The following is a 22,210-nucleotide window of genomic DNA, read 5'->3' as shown; positions in this document are numbered from 1 at the left end:
AGTGGTGGGCAGTACACCGGATCATAACAAAAACTGGACCTTATTTTTTTTAATGATATACATTTTTCATATACCAGAAATCCAGTATATGAAAAACTACCAAGTACCAAGAATGTGTGCACACACTCAGCTGTGCTGCTCCCTCTGGTCGAACAAGAGATGGTCTTTTCTGGCGAACCTAAAAATGTAATGAGGCAACAAAGCAAGGCCTCATTGTCTCATGATGTCATGTGGATGTGCTTCTTTGTAGTATAAATGTGATGGATACAATTCACCAACTCTTTTGCCTCGCATGTCTTATATTTCAACATGGAAATGAACCTTCTCCAACATGTATCAAGGGCTACATAATGGTGTGGTGGTTTCTGCACCACTCCACCCCAGAGTTTTCATGTTCTTGCTGTGGGGTGTGTGGGGTTTTTCTCCAGGTACTCAAACGTGCTCCCACAATCCAAATGCAGACTGATTGAGGTTTGGCTAACTGGAAACTCTAGATTGAAAATGAAGGTATGAAGGGTTGTTTATCTTTTAACATTGGCCTTGAGATAGGACAGACCTGTCAATCCTTTATCCCTGTCTCTAACTTGTCAGCTGAGATTGGCTCCTACTGCCCCCAGTATCTTCAAATGATATGCTTTAGACTTTAGAGCAGTGGTTCTCAAACCTTTTATACCAAGTACCACCTTTTTCTTTCAGCTCTTTAAGTAACACTATTATCACCAACTTTGATACCAACGTGCAGTGGTGTAAATAGGCCGGGCAAAGGCAGGTATGGACTTTTCACAGGAGGCTGATTTAGATGGAGCAAAAAATAAGAGAGGCAAGAGAGGTATTATTATTTAATTCTAAAATAAAGTAGTTCATTGTTGCTAATGCGTTAAATAGGCCCCTATTCTTTCACAGTAGAACCTCCTTCCATGTTTCAAATTCTAAGCAGGAGGCGGCTGATGTTTGGAATTGTTTTTCAGATCCGGCAGGCACATAATAATAATAATAATAATAATAATATTATTGTATGCTACCAGCAAATGGGAGTTCTTATCACCACAGCTGCTAAAGGGCTTTTGTCACTTAAACATTAGCATGTGTCAAGCTTGGGCACAGCATGACTGATTTTGTTGTTTCTTGGGCCCACAAATATGTTTCATACAGTCTTTATAATTACACCGTATGCATTATACACAGCAATTCTGCCTCTCTGTTTTTATCAATATTGACAGATTAGACAGGCAGAAAATGCATTACCTTGATTAGCCAGTGTTGTCCTGCAGTTGTCAAAATGAGGAAATGACCCAAAGGTATGATATATTGTGGCGGTCCTCTTAAGGTCCAACCTCTGGTGAAAGGTGGGGGAACATTTTGGACATAACATCCCCAATCTGCGTGGTTTTGGACTGTGGGAGGAAGCTGGAGTAACACCTCATACGTGGAGAACATACAACATCCGCACATCCATTTCGACCCTTTTGCTATCTTTCATTTCTTTTCTTTTCTTTTTTATAGCATTGACTCATAACATATAGTACATTATCTCAAGGCACTTTCTTACAAGGTAAGGTCAAGTCCTTACAAGCATCATAGAGAAAATCCAAAGGAACACAATAAGCACACACTTAGCAACAATGGAAAGAGTAAAAAAATATAACCTCCCTTTTAACAGGAATACATCTCTGACAGAACCAGACTGGGAGTGTACGGCCACCTGCTTCGACCGGCCGTGGTAGGAGAGAATGTATGGGGAAGGAAAGGGGGTTAGTGAAGGAGAGGTGGGTGAAAAGAAGAATGGAAATGAGAGAAGAAGATAGAGGAGAGATGGCTTTCAAGAATCAATAACAAACATTTATCATCATCATCATACATCATCTTCATCACCTCGTCCAGCATGTAAAACACGCCTCTTGGTTGCAGCTCCTCACGTGACCCTCGGGAAAGGACGAGCTATAGATGAAGGGTGGATGAGGATAGTAACGTTAGCAGTATTGAGTAGCTATACAATGTGTAGTTATAGTGTAGTACTTGTAGTACTACAACTCTGGAATCCGGGATATCTGTAAAATATGAAATGAGGGGGAAGAGAAAACAAAGTTATTACAATTTACTTTGATGTGAGCGAAGAGTCACACTAAATTTGCTTCTAACCACATCTGATAGATTTTGATTTTCCTACCTGAGCTGTTTAATGTGTGGCAACATTTATAATCCATCACACTAATCACTTTTTTCCCCCCTTCTTTTCATCAACCTTCTCCATCTGTTCCCCTTCCAGTGGTCGTCCTGTATTTGCAAGGTGTGGGAACCAAAGAATGGAGGGAGGTAAGCAAAGGAACGTTTTGTTTTCCAGTATGAAGATCTAATATTTCACTCAGTCGTTTGTAAATTTCTTCTCTTTTTTTAACGTGCTATATAAGTATTAACATCAAAGAACATTGTCTTTGATAGTAGTAATTTTCAGGAGTGTTATTAAGTTGAAGTCCGGAGACAAAGCCCCGAGAACACTGTTGTAGAAAATTAGAAGTGTCAGCCTCTTCCCTTGCCCACACAAGTATAACCTCTGTCTTAAATTAAGTCAGGTAGAAGAAGAAGTATAACCCCCACAACTGACCCCAGCCAAAAAGTGAACAATAGAGGTCAGAGAATAAAATGAGTCTCATTATATCGGCTTTATTAGACAAAGGGAATTGATATCATGACTCAGAGACTTCTTTTTGGTGCTTTTAAATATGCACCATCTGCTCCTACTGGCTTCTTGCTGTCTCACCCTCTGTCATTCCTTTTAACAGCAGGCTAACATGGCTCTTCATTATGGCCTCTGTGAATTTCCCTTATCTACCCTAATTTGCCCATGACTTCCTGTCCTGAGTTGGTGTATTTACCCATTTGCAAATTCAAATTCAAAGTCAATACTGATGTCTCTGTGAGGACTTTGCCATTTATTCACTCGCTTCAAGACACCTCACACCTTTTTTATGCCATGTGACAGGGCTTAATCAAAAACGCGGCATGAATTGCGCCGCTATCAACAGGGTAAACGTCTCGCTGCCAGCTGTTCACACAGTATACCAACATAATGAGCAGATCATAAATGTGCGTTTTTCATATGTGAATTATAAGTACAATCTTTCATTTAAAGATTTCTCATACCACAATATCCGGATGTCCCCAGCTAAACCATATTCCCCCGACATGATGGATCTTTTCTTATTCAGTGGTTTGTGTAAGGTTATTGTTGTCCATCCTCTTTTCCAGCCATTTATTGTTCGAGCTGAATGAGGCTGTGCACTGAAATTGTTTTCTGATCATTTTTCACAGCCAAATAGATATGATCCTGCACTTTACAATCTCCCAGCAATCATCTGTGGCGACTGATGGAAGATAACACATGGTCTGCTCTGTCTATGGCTGCAGTTACACTGCAGGTCTTGATGTCTTATTCCGTTATGTCGGCCATGTCTGAAATCTGCATTAACAGTTGACAATGGTTAGTAGGTTAGTAGGCTGAAACTGAAAGAAGTGATATTATGAAATTTTTGAATCCTAGACCCAAAAGTTTAGGCTTCCTTTCCACCTGCCGTTAAAATGTGTTTACTGTGATCAGATTGCAATCGGATAGCGCCTAACCATTTAAGTACAGGTGTAAATACACCCAAGACAGATTGTTATCCAATCTGCCAAACCACTTTGGGAGGTGGTTAGAGACGCATCGCGATTACATGGAACTTAAGTGTAAATACAATAATGAGTCTTTGCTACATCCACATCAACTTACGTAAGCGGAAACACGTTCTCACAGCTAACGTGAAAGCGGCGACAAAATTGCTGCTTAACGTGAGGCTAATGTTTGTGTTGTTGTTGATATGACGACACACAGGGCAGGGCTGTAGTCGGCTGTTGGAAATCTTTGCCGAAGAAGAGGGAGAGGTGAAGTAAGGGGGGACGAACATGATCAGATAGCAGTCAGGTCTTGTGGACACCGAAGACGCTTGTTAATACCATGTGTAAATGCATGCGGTGAAGCGCTATCCGATCGCTATCTGATCACAGAAAACACATTCTTATGTCAGGTGTAAAGGGGGCCTTGAAAGGCATGAAACCCTCACATGGGTCCACTGGGTACATATATAAATGAAGCTTGAAACTGATCTTACAATACCTGAATCCATGGGTCATAGCTGATTTGTGCCAGATCATTATTTGGTCCCTTGCACCATGCAGTGTAAATGTAGGCATATGTGGTTCCATGCTTCAGTAACCAACATAAACACCTGCTCACGCCAGCATTCAAAACTATGAAATGTGTTGATGACACTGGTTTACTTCAACGGAAGTGGCTGAGACGAGTGCGGCCACTGACAGAGGTGAAACAAATCTGTGAGATTTGAGATGCCCATGAGACCTCTGTGGATTATTTTTCTTCAATAAAAAACTCTTTACAATCCCAGGAACAAGTTGTCAGATAGAGAGAAAACCAAACCACAGAGGAAAAAAAAAAAAGATAAAACTATTGTAACTATCTCGTGAGTTGGCGAGCGTTTTCAGGCTCAGAGCCAGGTCCAGCTCTCAGGATGATTACTTCAACTTTTTTTTCTACTTTCTTTGGAGTATTAAGTTCGTGTTAGCATATACATTGGGCTATCACAACTTTGAACACAAGATGATGTAACTGTGATCGTTAAGGTATACTGGCATTACACAAATTGGATTTTTGTCAGGAAGTATCTCAACAGTTGTCAAATTATCTGCAAAAAAAATTTAATTTTTATTTGCAGATAACAGCCGAGGGACTATTTAGTTATTCTCACAAAATGGTAGGAATAGCATAAACCTCTAGAAGTAATATTTTATGAGGATTCTCACATACATTTTACTTTGGCTTGATGTGATCTGAATATTTTCCATTTCTGTGTGAGTGTTGTTCTCCTTGCCACTTCTCACACTACTAACATATGCACCAAATGTTTTATTGTTTACCCATTAAATAAACTATAAGACACAACCAGCTAACGGCTGATAGCCTTCAGATTTCCTTAGCAACCAGTATCTGCAGTGGCTCTATATTAAACTTGAGTAAAGCTTTCTATTACCACATAGGTAGTCCACCTGAAGTCCATTTACTTTACCCAAACACAATGGAATGCAATTTTCCACACAACAGTGGTTGCTTGAACACAAATCCTCCTTCTGTGAGTCTTTGTGAAGGAACATTTACCCAGGATCAGAAATGCACGGGTTCACAGAGAAACATGCTCAAGGCCAAAATAACAGTTAAATAAAGGGGGAGGGAAACAAATAAGTAGCTTGAGAGATTATTGGAAGTACAAGGTATCGCTAATAGAGCCATTTTACCGTCCTTTACACTCAGTATACACCAAAATGTAGGGACCATTCGTTGTTCATGACCAAAAACATCTTCCCCAGTAACAAAGCAATTCCGTAGTCTTCACTCACAATGCCTCAGCACCCATTAACCAATCACACCTGAGTGAGGTTACAAACCAAAAGACTCCTTGAAAATAGAAACACAACAAGGAAATATCATGGGATTTTCCCTTTGGGTCGATACAGCAGGTAGGTTCTGTAAGGCCTCAGTAATGGATAGGCTTGGGACACAGCTGATAGCATGGATTATGTGCGCTGGGCACTAAAGACATGAGTCGAGGTATTGAGGCAGTGCCAAGATCAATAGCTCATTACGCCGCGCCGTCAGACAGGCTGCGGAGGCGAGGCTGGCAGTCCACTGGGGGGGATTACTGGTGTGATTGTTGGAGAGATGGAGAGATGGCCTGGCTCTGGAGAGAAGCTGGAGCTGGGACCTTTGTGGGCTGGCAGGGTAGAATGCTGGCTCTAATGTTGCTTTAATGTAGACGTCAGATTTCTTTAGGGACGCACAGCTTAGCAGATGGCTCAGTGTGATTCAATGTGGTGGTGTATTTTTTATTTATTTTTTATATTATTGATCCCAATCAATAGGGTGATAGGGATTGCTGCTCAATCTCATGCATTTTTATTCACTTCTTCCTCTAATCCATTACTTAATGCTTCGTAGTAGGTATTGATTTGTTAATCCGTGCTTCTATTATCACCAATTATCACTTCTTTCTGTTTCTGTTTTTTTTTTTTTGTAGTTTGGCAGGACAGAAGTAATAGATAACACTCGCAATCCAGACTTTGTCAGGAAGTTTGTCCTGGATTTCTTCTTTGAAGAGAAACAGAATCTAAGGTTTGATGTGTAAGTATTTTTTTTTTTGTCGCTTTTTCCTGAATAAACATGAATTTAAATTGAAACTATGATGCTTCCTGGTATACCCACATGGATTTGAAGCAAACAAATCTAAGGTAGCAATGCCCTTGATTACATTTGAATGAAGCCAATCTCTTTACTTTGAGGAAAAGCTCATTTTCCCCCATTAGACTAAACAAACCAGCCTTTCCTTAAATGTCCAATCATGAAAGGAAATTAAAACACTGACTGGTTCCAAAATCCTTCTGATTTAAATTAGCATCACTGGTTCAAATACTTTTCCAGGTGTTTGTTTCTCAAAAAATGAATACTAATCTGAAATGGTATGCCAGATCCGGCAGGCACATAATATGGTCAATGAAGATATTCTCTTTTTTACTTTAGTGCAGTTAAAATGTATCATCTGTTAAATAACTGTGAGACTAAAGTGGATTTACCTCAAATACAAAATATGTATCTAACAACACTGCTTTTTGTCATTTTTATCCCTGATATTTGGAGTTATACTTGCCTTTATTGCATGAGGGAATTTACTTTGAAATGACACAAAAAAAAAAACTGTGTGACCACTCTACCTTGTGACCACAACTAACTAAGAATAATGCAATCATGCAGTTTTGAACTAAAGATCATTCCTGAGGCAAATTCATTTTAAAGCTTTTACACTGTGATTCAATAACGTGTTGCTCCAAAATATCCATCAGTGGATCTGTGCATGATGTTGTGCTGAATTACTTAAGAACAAGTTCTTCCGCTGTCCTCACATTTGTTTCTCACAGGTACAACGTGGACTCCAGAAGCTGCAACATTTCCAAATACGTAAGTACACTATGTGGTACTTGAATGACGTTTTTTTACTCTGAAATCTATCACATTGTGGTCAGTGTTACTCATATTGTTAAATCTCTAGTGCGGAACTTCTATCGTCCCTTGTGGACTTCCAAGTAATTACCAAAATACTGCAACCTCTTTCTGAGTACTTACTAAAATAATACACACTCAGAGTGACAAAACTAAAGAGGATTTCCTACAGTACTTTGGTAAGTTATGTTTTATGGTTGTGAAGTCCTACTGAACGTCCAGGTTTATTTTTGGAAGTTAAAACCACTTCTGAAACTATTCTAAAGAGTTTTTTTAGCCATAGTTCTGCTGAATGAAGCTGTCTCACTTTAAGTCTGCCCCACACTAGATAATTGGCCTGATTTCGGTCCCGATCTGGACCTTCCAACAATCGTGGGTGCCTTTCGATTTCAGACTGATTTGAACAGATTATCTGGTCAAATTATCCTGTCATGTGAGGGGTTAACGGACACGATTTAAAGATTATTAAACATAATTACAACTGAACTGTGATTGGAGTGTGAGCAGAACCCCACAATAACAATGAGAGCGAGTTGACCAAGAAACAGATGTTGCATACTTTTGTTTAGAACCGTAACTTGTACCACACTTATTTGCGTTTCTAAGCACAAAACATTGCGCACGCACACATCTCCGGAATCTCCCTCCTGAAATGTATTGATGAAACACCAAGTGTGACACCAAGTCAGATTTCAAAATCTTCTCGTGTGGGCCAAGCTTTACTTGTGCTGTGTGCTTCCGCCTCTTCCCCTACCCCGCTGTGCGGGTCACTCAGTGTGCAGTGTGTCTCCACAGACACGTAAACAAAAAACTGCAGAGTCATACAGAGCTGAGGTGAACTCATTTGGTAATGATCCGACTTAAACATTTGTTGATATTGAAAAGCCACAAACTACAGCATAAATAAAACACTCACTTGGTTTTTGTGAGTCTTTAAATCCATATCCTGACACAATTTTTTCATCTCTCCTCACAAAATGAATCACACGGGAGAACAGAAGGTGAGTAGTTTATGTGCAGATTGTGTTTTCCCTCCTGAGTCCTTCAATTACACTTCATTCATTTCACTTTTAAGTTTCTGATATATAGAATCATGTCCCTGAAGAGACTTTGCTACATTTCATACACTTTAATTTTCTTGTGTTTTTCTCACGTTTTTTTTCTCATCTTATCTCATCAAGGACAAACACCTCCAGCTCCCTCCTGGAAAGCTTCCACCATATAACCTTGTTCTTCATTTTGTCTTTCTACATTTTCGTTCACTCAGGTAAAGCAACTTTCACGACTTGTTTTTAAAAGCAAAAACCCATGTTGATGTTGCTTGACACGGTCCCCTTCAGCAGATTGTGCATGTTTTATTTTGTGTGTCTTGCACCCTACACCTGCTCACCTCACGCCCATGCACACAATAAAGCAGTGACGTGTAACGCTCGTCTTGTTACTGTGCAGGAATATCACCGTGCCATGTGTGCCATCTCCTTGCTGTTTGATGTTCACGTCTCTGTAGTGTGTGGGCAAAACAAAAAAAAAACATTTCTCATCTTCTATTAGGAATGAAAACATTTGCCTCAAGCACAATCTTTTCAAGCTCATAAAACTATCTTACTCAGTGAAGCTCATTAGGACTTCAAGGCCTTAATCTTGTGAGTATAATACATGGCAATTTAAAAGGTTGAGTCGTGGTCGGAAGTAATACATACCCATATTTGTTTGTATGTTCCCTACAGTATATCCAATTTCTGTCAATATAATCTCCTAAATGTGACACAGTGAAAAATCATTGAGATTTGATCGCAAACTCGAGTGTCTAGTTTGGTCAGTAAGGTCAAGTGAAAAAAAAAGTCCAAACTTTTGACATTGAAATAATATTTATGATAGTCCATGTAATTTCAAAATAAAAGTGTTGGTTTTGATAGGGAATGATGCACAGTATGTATTCAAAAACTGTATTGTAAATTGATGGGGGGGTGGGTCACATGTGGCCGTGAGTTTGACATCTAAAACTTTTAATTAAATTTGTTGAAGTATGATGAATTGTTCATAATTATTGGGCTGTTTTTTTTCCAGTGCTATAGAGGTTGTATTTCTTTTGTGAAACCAGAAGTCTCTCTTAGCTCTCTGATGCAATTATTTGTCTCCTTTCTATCTTTCTCCCTCTAAGGACTTTCTTGGCCAGACCTTCTGTACCCTTGGAGAAATCATTGGCTCCACAGGAGGACGGCTGGAGAAGAACCTCTCGTAAGTCTGACAGCCTCCCAACACCCTTTCCATTGTGTCAGTGAGAAATTACTGCCATTTTCATGCCCCTGTGCAGCAGCGGCAGCGGCAGCAGCTGTCCCTTGAAGCATTAAGCTTTCATGTGTTGTCCGTCTGTTCATCCCGTTCTTGTGAACGTGATGCCTCAGAGGCTCCTGCAGGGAATTTCATTACATTAGCAACACACTTGTACTTGAACTGGAATATGATTAGATTTTTCTTGGTCAAAGTTCAATATCACTGTGATCTCCACGGCACGTTTTTGAGCTGAATAATCCATATGTTATCAGTAAATGCCTTGAAGGTATTTCACTTCACATAATATACATACTGTATATGATGAGACTGAAAATGTGAAGTACAGTGGGAATTGGATCCGCTATCAAACTTCAATACCTATGTGATTTGGACCGATGTTGCTCTGTGTCAACTGGTATCGTAAATGTGTCGTCATTTGATGTCAAATTTCAGTGTCCGGGGAGATAATTTCATCAGCGCCAGTGAGCCAGTGAGCACACGGCATGCTCTTTGACCCACGTCTGACACACAGATGAGTTCACTTCTCAAAGGAGAAAAGGGAGATGAGGCTTAAAACTAAAGAATTTTACCATAATGTGTATATAATGTGTAATATAAAGTATTTTTTTGTGAAAACAGATTTAAATACAATTGGTATTGAAACACATATGGTTCAGGAATCTGTATTGACGGATATTGATAACATATTGAAAATGTTTTATCAATACCGAGCCTTGAACGTGATTGGTTGGCGCAGGCATACATTCTTATGTGTTAAGCTTTTGAATCTTGTTCATAATGATAATAATGATGCACATGAATAATTTCTTCAGCTGGGCAGAGTGAAATGAATCCTCCTCCGTCTCTTGTTCCGTGTTTATTGATGGATGGTGTTTGAAACCACATCATGTTCACCAATGAAATGTGTGTGTACAGACTTACCCAGTTAAAATAACCTCATATATTGCTTTGTTTGATCAGTGTTTGGCCAATTCAGCCTCACTGCTTACTAAGCTCTTGTTGCCAAGGCTGTATTTAGTTTTTTTTATTATGTCACACAGAAATCTTTGTCACCATTTGAGACATGCATACCGGATCTGCTTATGTTTTCGGTTTTTCACATGAAATTAGAAATGCTGCCTTTACAGGGTCAAAAAACCAACAACAACACGGAACGTGATGCAGTGGTACTCGGTTGTTTTTGTTGCATCTCTGCTACCGTCGATAACACGCTGTGCGCTAAGGAGAGAAGGGAATGCTGGGAGACAGACGGAGATGTGAGGTCAGACAGGTCACGGACCAGCTCTGAAGCCACTTTATTGCAGAGACAACGTATGGCCCTTTGTCTGCCTATACACAGTGGAGCTCATCATGCAGTAGTAACACTCGTTTTTGGACAGCATATGAATCAGAGGCAGTATTATATCAACTGAACAAAGGTGGCATAGTTCTCCTGTTAAATTTGTACCTCTTAGTGAATCATCATAGCAACCCTAATTTGTTTACCCCAGGTGGGAGAAGACATTCATATCAAACACACAATGCAGGCATGTGAGCTTTTTGCTTTTGTTTCCTGCAACGACCTGGCGATTTGAATGTGTACTGATGGCAGCCGCCTCCCACCTGCAGTGTCACCACATAGAAACGGGTGGAAATGTGTGAGCTTGTGGACAGCGAGTGCTCTGAGCCTGCGATGGAGCCACCACCTCGAGCTAGAAAGAGAAATTTGGCTCGTCTTTCAGTTGATTAGAAACTGATTGCAAACGAAACGAGGCCATTGATGGAAATGAATAGTTGCTGTTTGTTTTAATTTGTTGATTTTCCAAATAACCACGTTTGGCCGTCATGTTGGAAAAGTAACTCGCTTTAATAAATCACGTTTTTTATATATATATATATATATATATATATATATATATATATATATATGTGTGTGTGTGTGTACATATATATATACATATATATATATACAGTATATATATATAGTCAATGTACTGCACTGATTGATATTTTAGCACGAATTGAAATATCAAGGGTTCACCCTAAGTTATTACAGTGTAGACTGGGGAGAAATTAATGTGTGACTTTTATGGCCACCCATTCAAAATTCATTGAGTCGTTTTATTTAATATATTAAATAAACCTCCTGAGGATTATCAAACTAATAGCCTGCATCATTTAGGAAGGATTTGCTTTACACAATTTAAAGCAGCATTTGAAATATTTCATTTGGGTAAATAAATACATGACCTGTTGGTGGCAGTAGAGAGGAAATTAAATAATAAATATGTGTAGAAATTTGCATCAAGTAATTCAGTCTGAACATCTACTGTATAAATTTAGTTTGGATGTAAGTGGTGGTTGTGAGGCATATACCACTAGCATGGAAAAGTGCTGAACTAAACTTAGAGACCTTGAGAAGTTTCCTTTCTCCTATTACTACTTCTCCTTAAGTGGGAGTTAAATTCTGAAAGTTAACTTTCTCACTCATTCCGATTATACACCTACTTTTACCACAATTTGAGGTTGCTGTCCCAGGTTTCCACTTAGCCAATTTACCGTCACTAAAGCGCCTTTGGCATTGCTCTTGGAGGTTTAGCTCAACCAACAGCAACAACTATTCCCATAAGAAATTGTTTTTTAATATAGTCCTGTACGAGTCACCGCCTGATTCGTGTCTGAAACCGAACACGGTAAAGAGTCCAGTCGACTGAGAGGCGGATTATGCAGCTCTATCCTGCCATTAGCAATATTTACATGTTTGAGAAAGCTTATCATGCTCCCACAGACCAAACAAACAGCCAGCTGTGGTTCACTTTGAGCCCAAATGCCACAATGCTGCAAGAGCAACAAAGTATTTTGGCATCATTTGAACATGAAGTGAATGTGATGCCAACAATGAACGCCAACAATGCCTCACACACACACACACATACAGATTCAATAGTAACCATTTGAAGCTACATCAGAAGGATGAAGATGTCCACGCCATCACTTCTGCACAACTCAGAGTTTAACTATGAAAAATTCAATAATTTGTCTTCCCTTTATAATTAAATTGGCTTTTTAAGATGTTGACAATAACTCACACTCATCACAATCCTGCCAGGGGGGCTATGTGATTAATCATCCTTTCACTTTATCCATTAATGGAATTCACCTTGAGGAGGAAGAAATATGACAAAAGAGTACATACAATAAGACCCCTGTTTGAAGAAATTTAAAAATGATTCATTTTGTCATCAATTTGGGATAAAGGAGCTTAAAGACGTGTACACGAGGAATTCTCTATCACTGTGTTAATGAAAGCCTGATCTATCCATCACTTTACAGTAAAAATGCAAAGAAAAATGGGAAACTTTTGAAATTATGTTTGCTTTTTGCATAAAGTTTCGCAAGTTAGTCAAATGATGACATCATTTAAATTTTTGCCGGCCAACACATGAGCTCTGTGCAAAGGTTGATCCCCCCGTTTGCAGTCTTTTTAGTCAAACCAAGTGCTCCCAACATTAGCAACTCTTGCTTCAGAGTTAGCTACTGTATGATAGCAGCATCAAGCAGCACGCCCCCACCATGATGCATTATAGTAACCCCTTGTGAGTTCTCAAAGCCTTAAAAACAAGTTTCAGTTTGCATGAATCATTTTTATTCAAAGCATTGCAAAAAACAAGTGTAAATCAAAAAAAACAAAAAAACAAACATGTGGTGTTAAAACTCTGGCAGTACCGATCTGTGGGATCTCCCCAATCCATCATTACAGTATTAATGCAACATTAAAACAAATCTATAGCCTCTACAACAAAACTACAAAATAAGCCATATAAACATGGACTAATTGGATTATAAAGTTGTATTTTTTTGTGGTTGTGTTTCTGCCCATGCGAAAGATTAATATCAGTACTTATTCACCGTAGCTCTTATTTGGTCTCTACCAGCTTCACTGCTGCCAAACACATCAGAGCTCAAAATAGCATTGATTAAAGGTGTAATAACTGCACTTTAGTCTGGACCAATGTAGGTGAACAGTGTAGACCTGAGAGAGACTATAGCATGAGCAGGGTAATACATCTCTGTGAATTTGGAGCTTTGTCTTTTACATTAAAATAGCCACATGACTAAGAGTTCATCTAAGATTCTTATTATAAATATGGCTATAAAAGCATACCTGCACAGAAAGAATGACATCTTGACTACTATCAAACAAGGCTTTGAAGATTTCCCATAATCCCAAAAGTCTAACTTTTCCAATCTTAATTATTCAACAAAAAACAAAACCATAAAAGTATCCTTGGTTCCCCTCAAAAACACTTGCTCCAAATTGAAACAGCCCCATACAAGCTGCAGTGAGCCAGACAATACGACAGAGATATGTAACTGTCACATTATTCCCTAATGATTTCTGGATACGCCTGGTGTCCGTGGTTTTGTCAAGAAAATACCTACTTCTTCTCCACCCACGCTCATCCTTCCCTCCCTCACTGCTGAGGCCTGAGCAGTTTTTGACAGCCTGGAAGATTTAACGAAAAGTAGAGTAAAAAGAATGGGAAAAAAAAGGGAGCGGCTATACAAGAGGAATTTGGCACAAGGGATGGAAATGAAAAGGACAAAACCAACAGAATGCAATCACTATTCCTCCCATATGGTCAGTGTTTCTGATGGCTGCCTGCAGGGAATAGACAGCTGTCTGGAGCCTCTGATAGATCAGACAGAGCAGAGCCCGGAGGGGAGGGTGGGGGGCGGTAGAGAGGGTGGATAAAGGGGAGATGGAGAGCGAAAGGGATGAATGTGAAGGGTGACAGACTACTCTACAGAATTGAGAGGAGGGGAGGAAAGTTTGTTGCAAGACTGAGGGAGAGACAGAGAAAGACATAATTGTGTGGGTTTTCCAAACTGCAGTCATCGATACAGATTTATGACGTCATTTAGAAGACTCTGTCTTTGTATGTCTCACTGAAAACTATAAGACACACACACACACACACACAAGTTTGCAAGGCCTTGTCTTCCATTCATTACATTTGAGGACGAATATACATCTCATACTCATCATTTATAAAGCTCGAGAGGTGGAGAGATGCTCTCGAAAGAAGAGGAATGAAGGTTAGTCGCAGCAAGACAGAATATATGTGTGTGAATGAGAGGAACCCAAGTGGAACCATGAGGCTACAGGGAGTGGAGATAAAGAAGGTGGAGGATTTTAAGTATTTAGGGTCAACAGTCCAGAGCAGTGGAGATTGTGGAAAAGAGGTGAAGAAACGTGTTCAAGCTGGTTGTAATGTGTGATAAAAGAGTATCAGCCAGAATGAAAGGAAAGATATACAAGACAGTGGTGAGACCAGCGATGTTGTATGGTCTAGAGACCAGTGGCACTGAGGGAAAAGACAGGAAGCAGAGCTGGAGGTAGCAGAGATGAAGATGTTGAGGTTCTCTTAGGGAGTGACGAAGATGGATAGGATCCGGAATGAGTCAATCAGAGGAACAGCACATGTTAGATGTTTTGGAGATAAGGTCAGAGAAGCCAGAATGAGATGTTTTGGTCATGTACAGAGGAGGGATAGTGAGTATATCGGTAGAAGGATGCTGGGGTTGGAACTGCCAGGCAGGAGGTCTAGAGGAAGACCAAAGAGAAGGTTTATGGATGTAGTGAAAGAGGACATGAAGTTAATTGGTGTGAGAGAGGGGGATACGGAGAACAGGGTGAGATGGAGGAGGTTGATTCGCTGTGGCGACCCCTGAAGGGAGCAGCTGAAAGGAAAAGTAGAAGAAGAAGACTCATCATTTATAACGCCCTAAGTTAGCTCATTAAAACCTGCTAACCTTGGAGGTCTTGCACGGTGGCAGAACCACTTTCTATTATGCTTTATTTAAGTGGAATGAGCTCCAAACGTGTTACGCCGACGACTTTCAAGTTTTACAACACAAGGTGTTTTACGTGTCTGTGTTCATAATTGTTCTTTATTCTCAGACCACTCTTGGATAAGAGATCCTGATCTCAATGAGACTGCCTGACTGAAACTAAATTAAATGAAAAAACATGTTAAGCACCTGCACAGCCCAAGAAAAGCTGTATCCTTAACCTTAATAATAACCTGTTTATGTCGAAACACAACTAACAAAGTCCATGTATATACTAGACAATAATGAGAATATAACAAAGCTTGCATTTAAACACTAAGCAGTAAAACAACCCAAGTGTATGCAGGTTAATTGAGATCTGTATCGGCATTTGCTGTCACCAAACACAGCTATTCGTCCTGGGACACTTGCATTGAGTTAAATTCTTTTGGACAGCCTAAACAAAGCATTATCCTTAACCATTTCCAATTAATGTCTTACCCCTAACCTTAACCTAACCACAATGGAAATCCTAGCTCAACCAGTTCCTCAGAAATGAGGTTCTGCCTCATTATGACCAGGTATTGGTCTCCATGAGGACTACTGGTCCCGACAAGGTTAGTGTTTATGCCAGAAAAGGTCCTAAATGTGTAACAGATACAATTACACACACATACACACATACACATTATGAGGAGAACCTGTATAGTTCCGGTAGCCTCCTCATGTTGGTGGGTGTACATTTTTATAGGTCAACAGTTTTAGAAACGGGCTTCATGCTGCGTGGCGAACTAAGCACTCCTTTCCACTTACCTGTGTTGCTATGGTAACCATGGGGGCTAGTAGCCGAGGCAGAACAAGTACAACAATGATCCAGAATATACCCTTTTTTTAAAAAAGAAAAAAAAACTCAGCAGGGTGCATTATATTGACACCCATGCAGTATGACGGCACATGTACCAGAGGTATTTTTAAACTGGAATTCATATTTTTCTGGAGGAACATAATCTGTGATACACTCACACAAATGAACATCTATATTTCTCTGTATATGAAACTCTCAAAAATCATCTTAAAAAAAAGGCAAATGAATAATTTGAAGATTATAGAAAAAAGCAAGGCAAATAAGCTGCCAGATTAAGATTGATGTGGCAGATAATGGAGAAAATTATATGCCGGTAGGGTTATGTTGCGTGGCATGAAATTATACCTGTCTAGTTTGTGCTGCGAGACACTGGTCACTCAAGTGTCAAGAGTGTCAGAGGGCAGGATGTGTAATTGGGAGCGTTATTGGGATCACCTGCAGTTTCCACACTCACAAAGACCAAAACATACAGCACTAAAAACTTTTGGCAGAAATTGCAAACAAATAAACATGTCATTATTTTTCTTTTATGGAGCATTAATTATGAATAGTTATACCTTTTTGCAGATGGAGATTGTGCAGGGGAGGGGGAGGTTAAGTGCTAGGACAGAAGATGCTCTTGGAAGATCTGGATAGACAGGGACGCCCCTGTTCTGGTAGCGTGGAACGACACATGAAAAGAGTCTGGATTGTCTTGTGCGTGGTGTTTGGCACCACCAGACGACAATCCTTTGAACAGAGTAGTCGAGGGCTAACATGAGTCTTTAGGAGAGCGTTTAAGTAGGTGGGAGCAGACACATGAAGCACTTTGTAGGCTAGTATCAGTGATTTGAATTTGATGCCAGTGGAGCTCAATGAACAGAGGGGTGACATGTGCCCTTTTAGGCTGATTGAAGACCAGGCGCGCTGCGGCGTTCTGGACCATCTGTAGTGGTTTCACAGCACAGGTCGGGAGGCCTGTTAGCAGGGCGTTGCAGTAGTCAAGGCGGGACATGACTGTACTAGGAGCTAGGTAGCCTGTTGAGTTAGGTAAACGGGTAATCTAAATCGTGCAATTTAAGAGATTGAATTTGCTTCATCCAAGGCAGTCATATTTTAATCCCAAATTGGATAAACAAAGCTGCTAGACATCACTTCTCTGTCATCATAGCATTCTAGTGGACCAGGGGTTTTGTTAGGGGTTCTCTGGTTCTGGTTAAACGATTCTGATGTTGGCCAAAACAGCGTCCTTGCCAGCAGAGCGAAATCAAATCGCCTGCAGACTCGGCTGGGTTCAACCAGACTATGTGGACGTGGAGATGAGGCAAAATCAACCACTTGTACCTGCAGCATATATTCCCATAGACACAAACCAACACTTTGAATGAGCAAAACTGACAAGTGAAAATAGTACATTGCTCAGTTGGTCAGCCCATCTTCAATGCTGCAGTGGATTGCTGCCGTTGGCGGTCAGGCTTACAGTTCTTTCGCCGTCGCTCATGAATTAGTCAACAAGGTTTTCTTCCTTGGGAAGTTTCTTTCCCCTCCCGGTTTTATACAGGCTAGACATTTTCTCTCGATTGGAAGTGCCAGTCTTTATCACTGACTCACCGTGCTTTCAGATAAGTGCTTGTGGCATTGTCTGACATTGTCTCACCGTCTTCCCCCACACCACACATACCCCTCATGAGTAATTGGCCATTCACGACTCTAATCACTTCTGCCTACAGACATGGTCTGACATTACATCATAAGAACAAGTACTGTTTTGTGTTTTCCCCGACCTTTAGCTGCAAACATTTAAAGTCATGGTGAAATTAATCTAAAATTTCAGCAGCCATGCAAGATATAACTGCCCATAGTCACCATGGTGTCTATGAATTCTGACTCTCCTTGTCTAAAATCCACAATGGATGTGCTAAAAAAGTAATGCAAGATTGTGAAAACTAACTATTGTGAGTACTTGCCTTATCACTTGACACTTGGCCCCAAAACTACTACAGGCAAAATCACATTAATCCTTCACAAAAATATAAAAACAGCACTGCCAGTGAGCACAGTAGTGAGAAAAGCGGCACAGATACAAATGGCATCAAAGCAGAAACACCTTTTTTAACAATATATTAGTTTTGAAACATTTAAGAATCCTCTTGTATACAAAGATTAATCAAATTAAATATGCACACTTTCAGCCAAAACACATACATGTCACGCAATACAAAAAGACAATAGCATGTTGTATCTTTATTGTCATTGCACATTCACACTGTACATGGAACTTGGATCCTGCCAGTGCTAAACTTGCTTATGATAGCTAACAATGATGAAAATAAAAACACAAACCTTGTCTCCTCCTTGTCACATACTTTAAATCTATACATTTCTCAAATGGATGCTCCCGATATTTTCTCAAACAAGTCTTGCTTTCTAGGCCGCACGGTTGGTGCAGTGATTAGCACTCTTTCCTTTGCAAGAAGACCCGGATTTGAGCCCCGGGGCCTTTCTTAATGGAGTTTGCATGTTCTCCCTGTGTGTGTGTGGATTTTACTCTGGGTTCTCCGGCTTCCTCCCACAATCCAAAAACTTGCAATATGGGGATTAGGTAAATTGGACACTCTAAATTGACCGCAGGTGTGAGAGTGAGAGTGAATGGTTGTCTCTGTGATTGACTAGCGAACTGTCTGGGGTGTACCCCGCCTATCGCCCTATGTCTGCTGAGATTGGCACAGCAGCCCCCTGCGACCCTCGTGTGGAGGATAAAGTGGTAGAAAATGGATTGAAGTCTTGCTTTCTGCTTCATTTGAAAGTCACCCTCTGCAAAGCATTTCTTTTAACCAGAATGCAACAGTTGGTTTATTAGTCTTTTTCTACAATAAGGGAATTGCATATAGGAGACTGGTCTATCATTATGCAGTCACATATGTAATCTTTGGGATACAGTTCTAGAATAAAACTGAAAAATTAACTACCAGTGTGGACAGTATTGAAAGTAAGTTGAGTAGATGAAAATAGCATAGTTTGGAAGAAAGTGTTGTGGTGTTCTGTTTGTGGCAAAGTTTTACCTTTGATACCAACACTCAACACCTCTGCCTTTTGATGGGTTTCAAGCTAAAGTTTAAAACACATACAAGATCTCTCCTCTCTTGCTCCCCTTCATTTTACTCTGTCCATTTGGTCTGTGCCACACAGAACGGTATTCATCACTGTGCCATCTGGTATGGCAGCTCAGGTCTTGTGTGGTCTTCTCTCCAAAGACAGGCACAAGGACAAATTGACTTGGCTGCGTCTGTGCATCTTATGTTGGAACGACTTCACACAAAAACCAAATATGTGACTGTTTCCTCTGCTGCAAATATACTGTAGTACAGTTAAGCCCTATTTCCTCCAAGTGTTACAGTTTGGTTCAGTTTGGTGCATCACACAGGTATTTACCAATATAATTAATCTGTTCTATCCCAATGTTTGGCACCTTTCTGTAGTGGTACCAAGCGAGCTGGACCACCGCCGTTTTTGTGCGACATACAACCTGCAGCCTTTGCTCAAACATAACTTGTGCTTTTCTTGTGATAAACAGCCACATGCCAAAGAAGAAAACACAGAATGCTGGATGCCCATTATTGCTCTTTGTTTACTGTCGCCTTCTTCTTCGTGGACACTGTGCTGCTTATGCTTTGTAGCCTATATAGCTGCGTAAATAGTGTGAGCTAAGCTACGTAATTTACATATCAGGCCCTCACCCCATGGATGTATCATTTGGTGGAAACAAGGCCATTTCTAAAACCTTGCAAGAATGAAACCTCCCCAGCTCAGTCTTCATGGATCAGTAATTCTAAAAGAATGTAAATGTATCAATAAAATATGGTGGAATTCAGGGAAACTGTTCTGTGCTGTAATCAGGTTCAATTTCCCATTGAATAAAAAATCTGCCTCACAGCAGATGAATCACTACAGTGCATCTTCCAACTGGCAGCACTTACTGTTACTTTTGCTCATGAAATGTGTGTTTGCGAAGCCAGCCGAAATTAGCTTTGAGCTTGTTTCGTGCTTGCCAGCATTGAGCTTCTTGGCAAACAATGTGACAGTGTTGTTCTGTTAGAGCCACACATTTTGACAACATATAGCTATCCTGCCAGCAACACCACTTGTTGCAACGGGCAAATTAAAATGTTGAGTACGTCGCACATTTGGCCATTTCATTCAGAATTTATCTTTCTGTCTTTATCTTTGAGTATCACGTATCATCCTTGTACCGTGTGTAATTCAGTTCATTTTTAATGTTAATCTTTTGGGTAGTGGTTGTTTTTCCGTGTTCTCCTAAATGACTCACTCAATTAACCTCTGCATGTTTTTGGACTGTGGAAGGAAGCCGGATTACCCGGAGAAAACCCCCACTCACACGGGGAGAACATGCAAACCACAGTTGGGTTCAAATCCTGGTATTCTTGGTGTGAGGCAAAGGTGCTAGCCATTGTTACGTCTTGCATGATGGTGCAGTAGGAAAGGCTAAAAAAGCTGCATAAAAAAACATCACATCTCAAAAAAATTTATATTTATATTCACGTTTCTGAGGCTTGAAGTCTGAAACGGATGTCATTTAGTGTAGTAATGCATTATCCTTTGCAACGAGTAAGATTAGTCACAATCTACAGCTCATTTCCTCAGATGAAGGCATGGCAACTTTGAAGAGATTTTACAAAGGGCAAGTTTTGAATGATAATCAAAAACCCTCCAACCCCAAGCTCATACTTAACAAACTAAAACGTTCATTACTCTTCAACACCATCAGTGATCGCCTCTGTGTGTGGTTCATTTGCTCAGGCAGTCATATCATCCGCTGAACCCATGACTATAATGGGATGCAGAGCCAAGATATCATCATTGTGGTGTAAAGCTACAAATCCACATGGTATGAAATGGACTGGAACTTTTTTGAAAGCTGGGGGACAAATGGTTTGGCGCATTTTGCTCTTGTGGGCCACCATTTGGGGTCACACTGTAGACGATGAGATGGCACGGATGTTTCCAATGCTGGATTAGTTTTATGAGGAAAGTCTTGCAGGACAGTTTGTGAGGGAGCTACACTGAAGAAACAAGGAAACGTTATGGTTGTGGCACATTTCAAAACAATAGGATGTAATTCATATAAGTGTGGTCCTGGCAAAGAGATAACAGACAGAATAGCCGATTTGGGAATGAGCCCAGAGAAAGAGGGCGTTTCAGAGAGACGCATAAGAAATGAGAAAGTCGGGGTATAAACTGAAAACTGAGGAGTAAATAGTCATTAAAATGACAGAGGAAATGGCCTCAAGGTGAGCTGAATATCTTGGTTGGTGTGTTTCTACACATTCATCATCAGCTTGAATGTACCATTTGTACTTTTTCAAAGTCCGAGTTGTTGTTCTCAGATGGTGTGCATCTCTCCCTCACTGATAAACCAATGCATATTTAAACTCACAGTGGTTAACATTTAGGGCAGGGGTCTCAAACTCAAATGACCTGTGGGCCACTGACAGTCTCGTCTGGTCAGTCGGGGGCCAATCAAGTAAAAAAAACAACTTTTTTGCGAAAAGCAACAGTTGCGGTGGACGTTATGAGCTCATATCATCAATATGCCATAGTAATTCCTTTTTTTTTAATATAAACACTATTGCCTCGTGTGAGCTTTTCTGTCTTTTACTTCTTCTTTTCCGACTTTTATTAATTATTCTGTACAGCACTTTGGTCCACTGTGTTTGTTTTACAAATAAAGTTGGATTGGATCATTTCAAAATATAAGTGGTTGTTTTACTATGCAACAATAAAAAAAAAAAAAACATATTTATGCAAAATTAATCTATTCATTTAAAAATTACTCGTTATAACTTGATATTGTTTGGTGGGCCACATGAAATCGATTGGAGGGACACATGTGGCCCCCGGGCCACCACTTTGAGACCCCTGATTTAGGGGTTTATGGTAGAAACTGGATGTACTACCCACTACTTTGTATCGGTTTGTATATAATTATATACAAAGCTTGTTTGTATGATGACTGCAAGAGACTTGAGTCACAGAGCCCACTATCCATTGGATCTGTGGTTGCTTTGGGATGGAATTACAAATGTGGAGGCACCTTCCAAGTAGAATTGTCTAGTCTGCAGTCCGCTGTGATGCAATAG

The 22,210-nt window shown here is 40.1% G+C and overlaps 1 protein-coding gene across 2 annotated transcripts in view; it reads left to right on the top strand.

Annotated features, from left to right (window-relative positions):
- The window catches only part of LOC122776604 (copine-9-like), a 77,142-nt gene that overhangs the window by 19,647 nt on the left and 35,285 nt on the right, over positions 1-22,210 (top strand). The window contains exons 3-6 of one of the 2 annotated variants that reach the window (XM_044037204.1): positions 2,267-2,313; positions 6,123-6,226; positions 7,018-7,057; positions 9,258-9,337. In XM_044037204.1, the coding sequence (XP_043893139.1) occupies positions 2,267-2,313; positions 6,123-6,226; positions 7,018-7,057; positions 9,258-9,337 (271 nt within the window). Of the gene's footprint in view, positions 1-2,266; positions 2,314-6,122; positions 6,227-7,017; positions 7,058-8,280; positions 8,367-9,257; positions 9,338-22,210 lie in introns of those variants that run through there. The other variant, XM_044037205.1, reaches the window with a different exon arrangement.

The sequence above is a fragment of the Solea senegalensis genome, linkage group LG11, assembly GCF_019176455.1.
Source record: "Solea senegalensis isolate Sse05_10M linkage group LG11, IFAPA_SoseM_1, whole genome shotgun sequence".
Classification (NCBI taxonomy): Eukaryota; Metazoa; Chordata; class Actinopteri; order Pleuronectiformes; family Soleidae; genus Solea; species Solea senegalensis.
The sequence above is the reverse complement of the archived record's forward strand: the minus strand, read 5'-3'. Positions and strand labels throughout refer to the sequence as shown.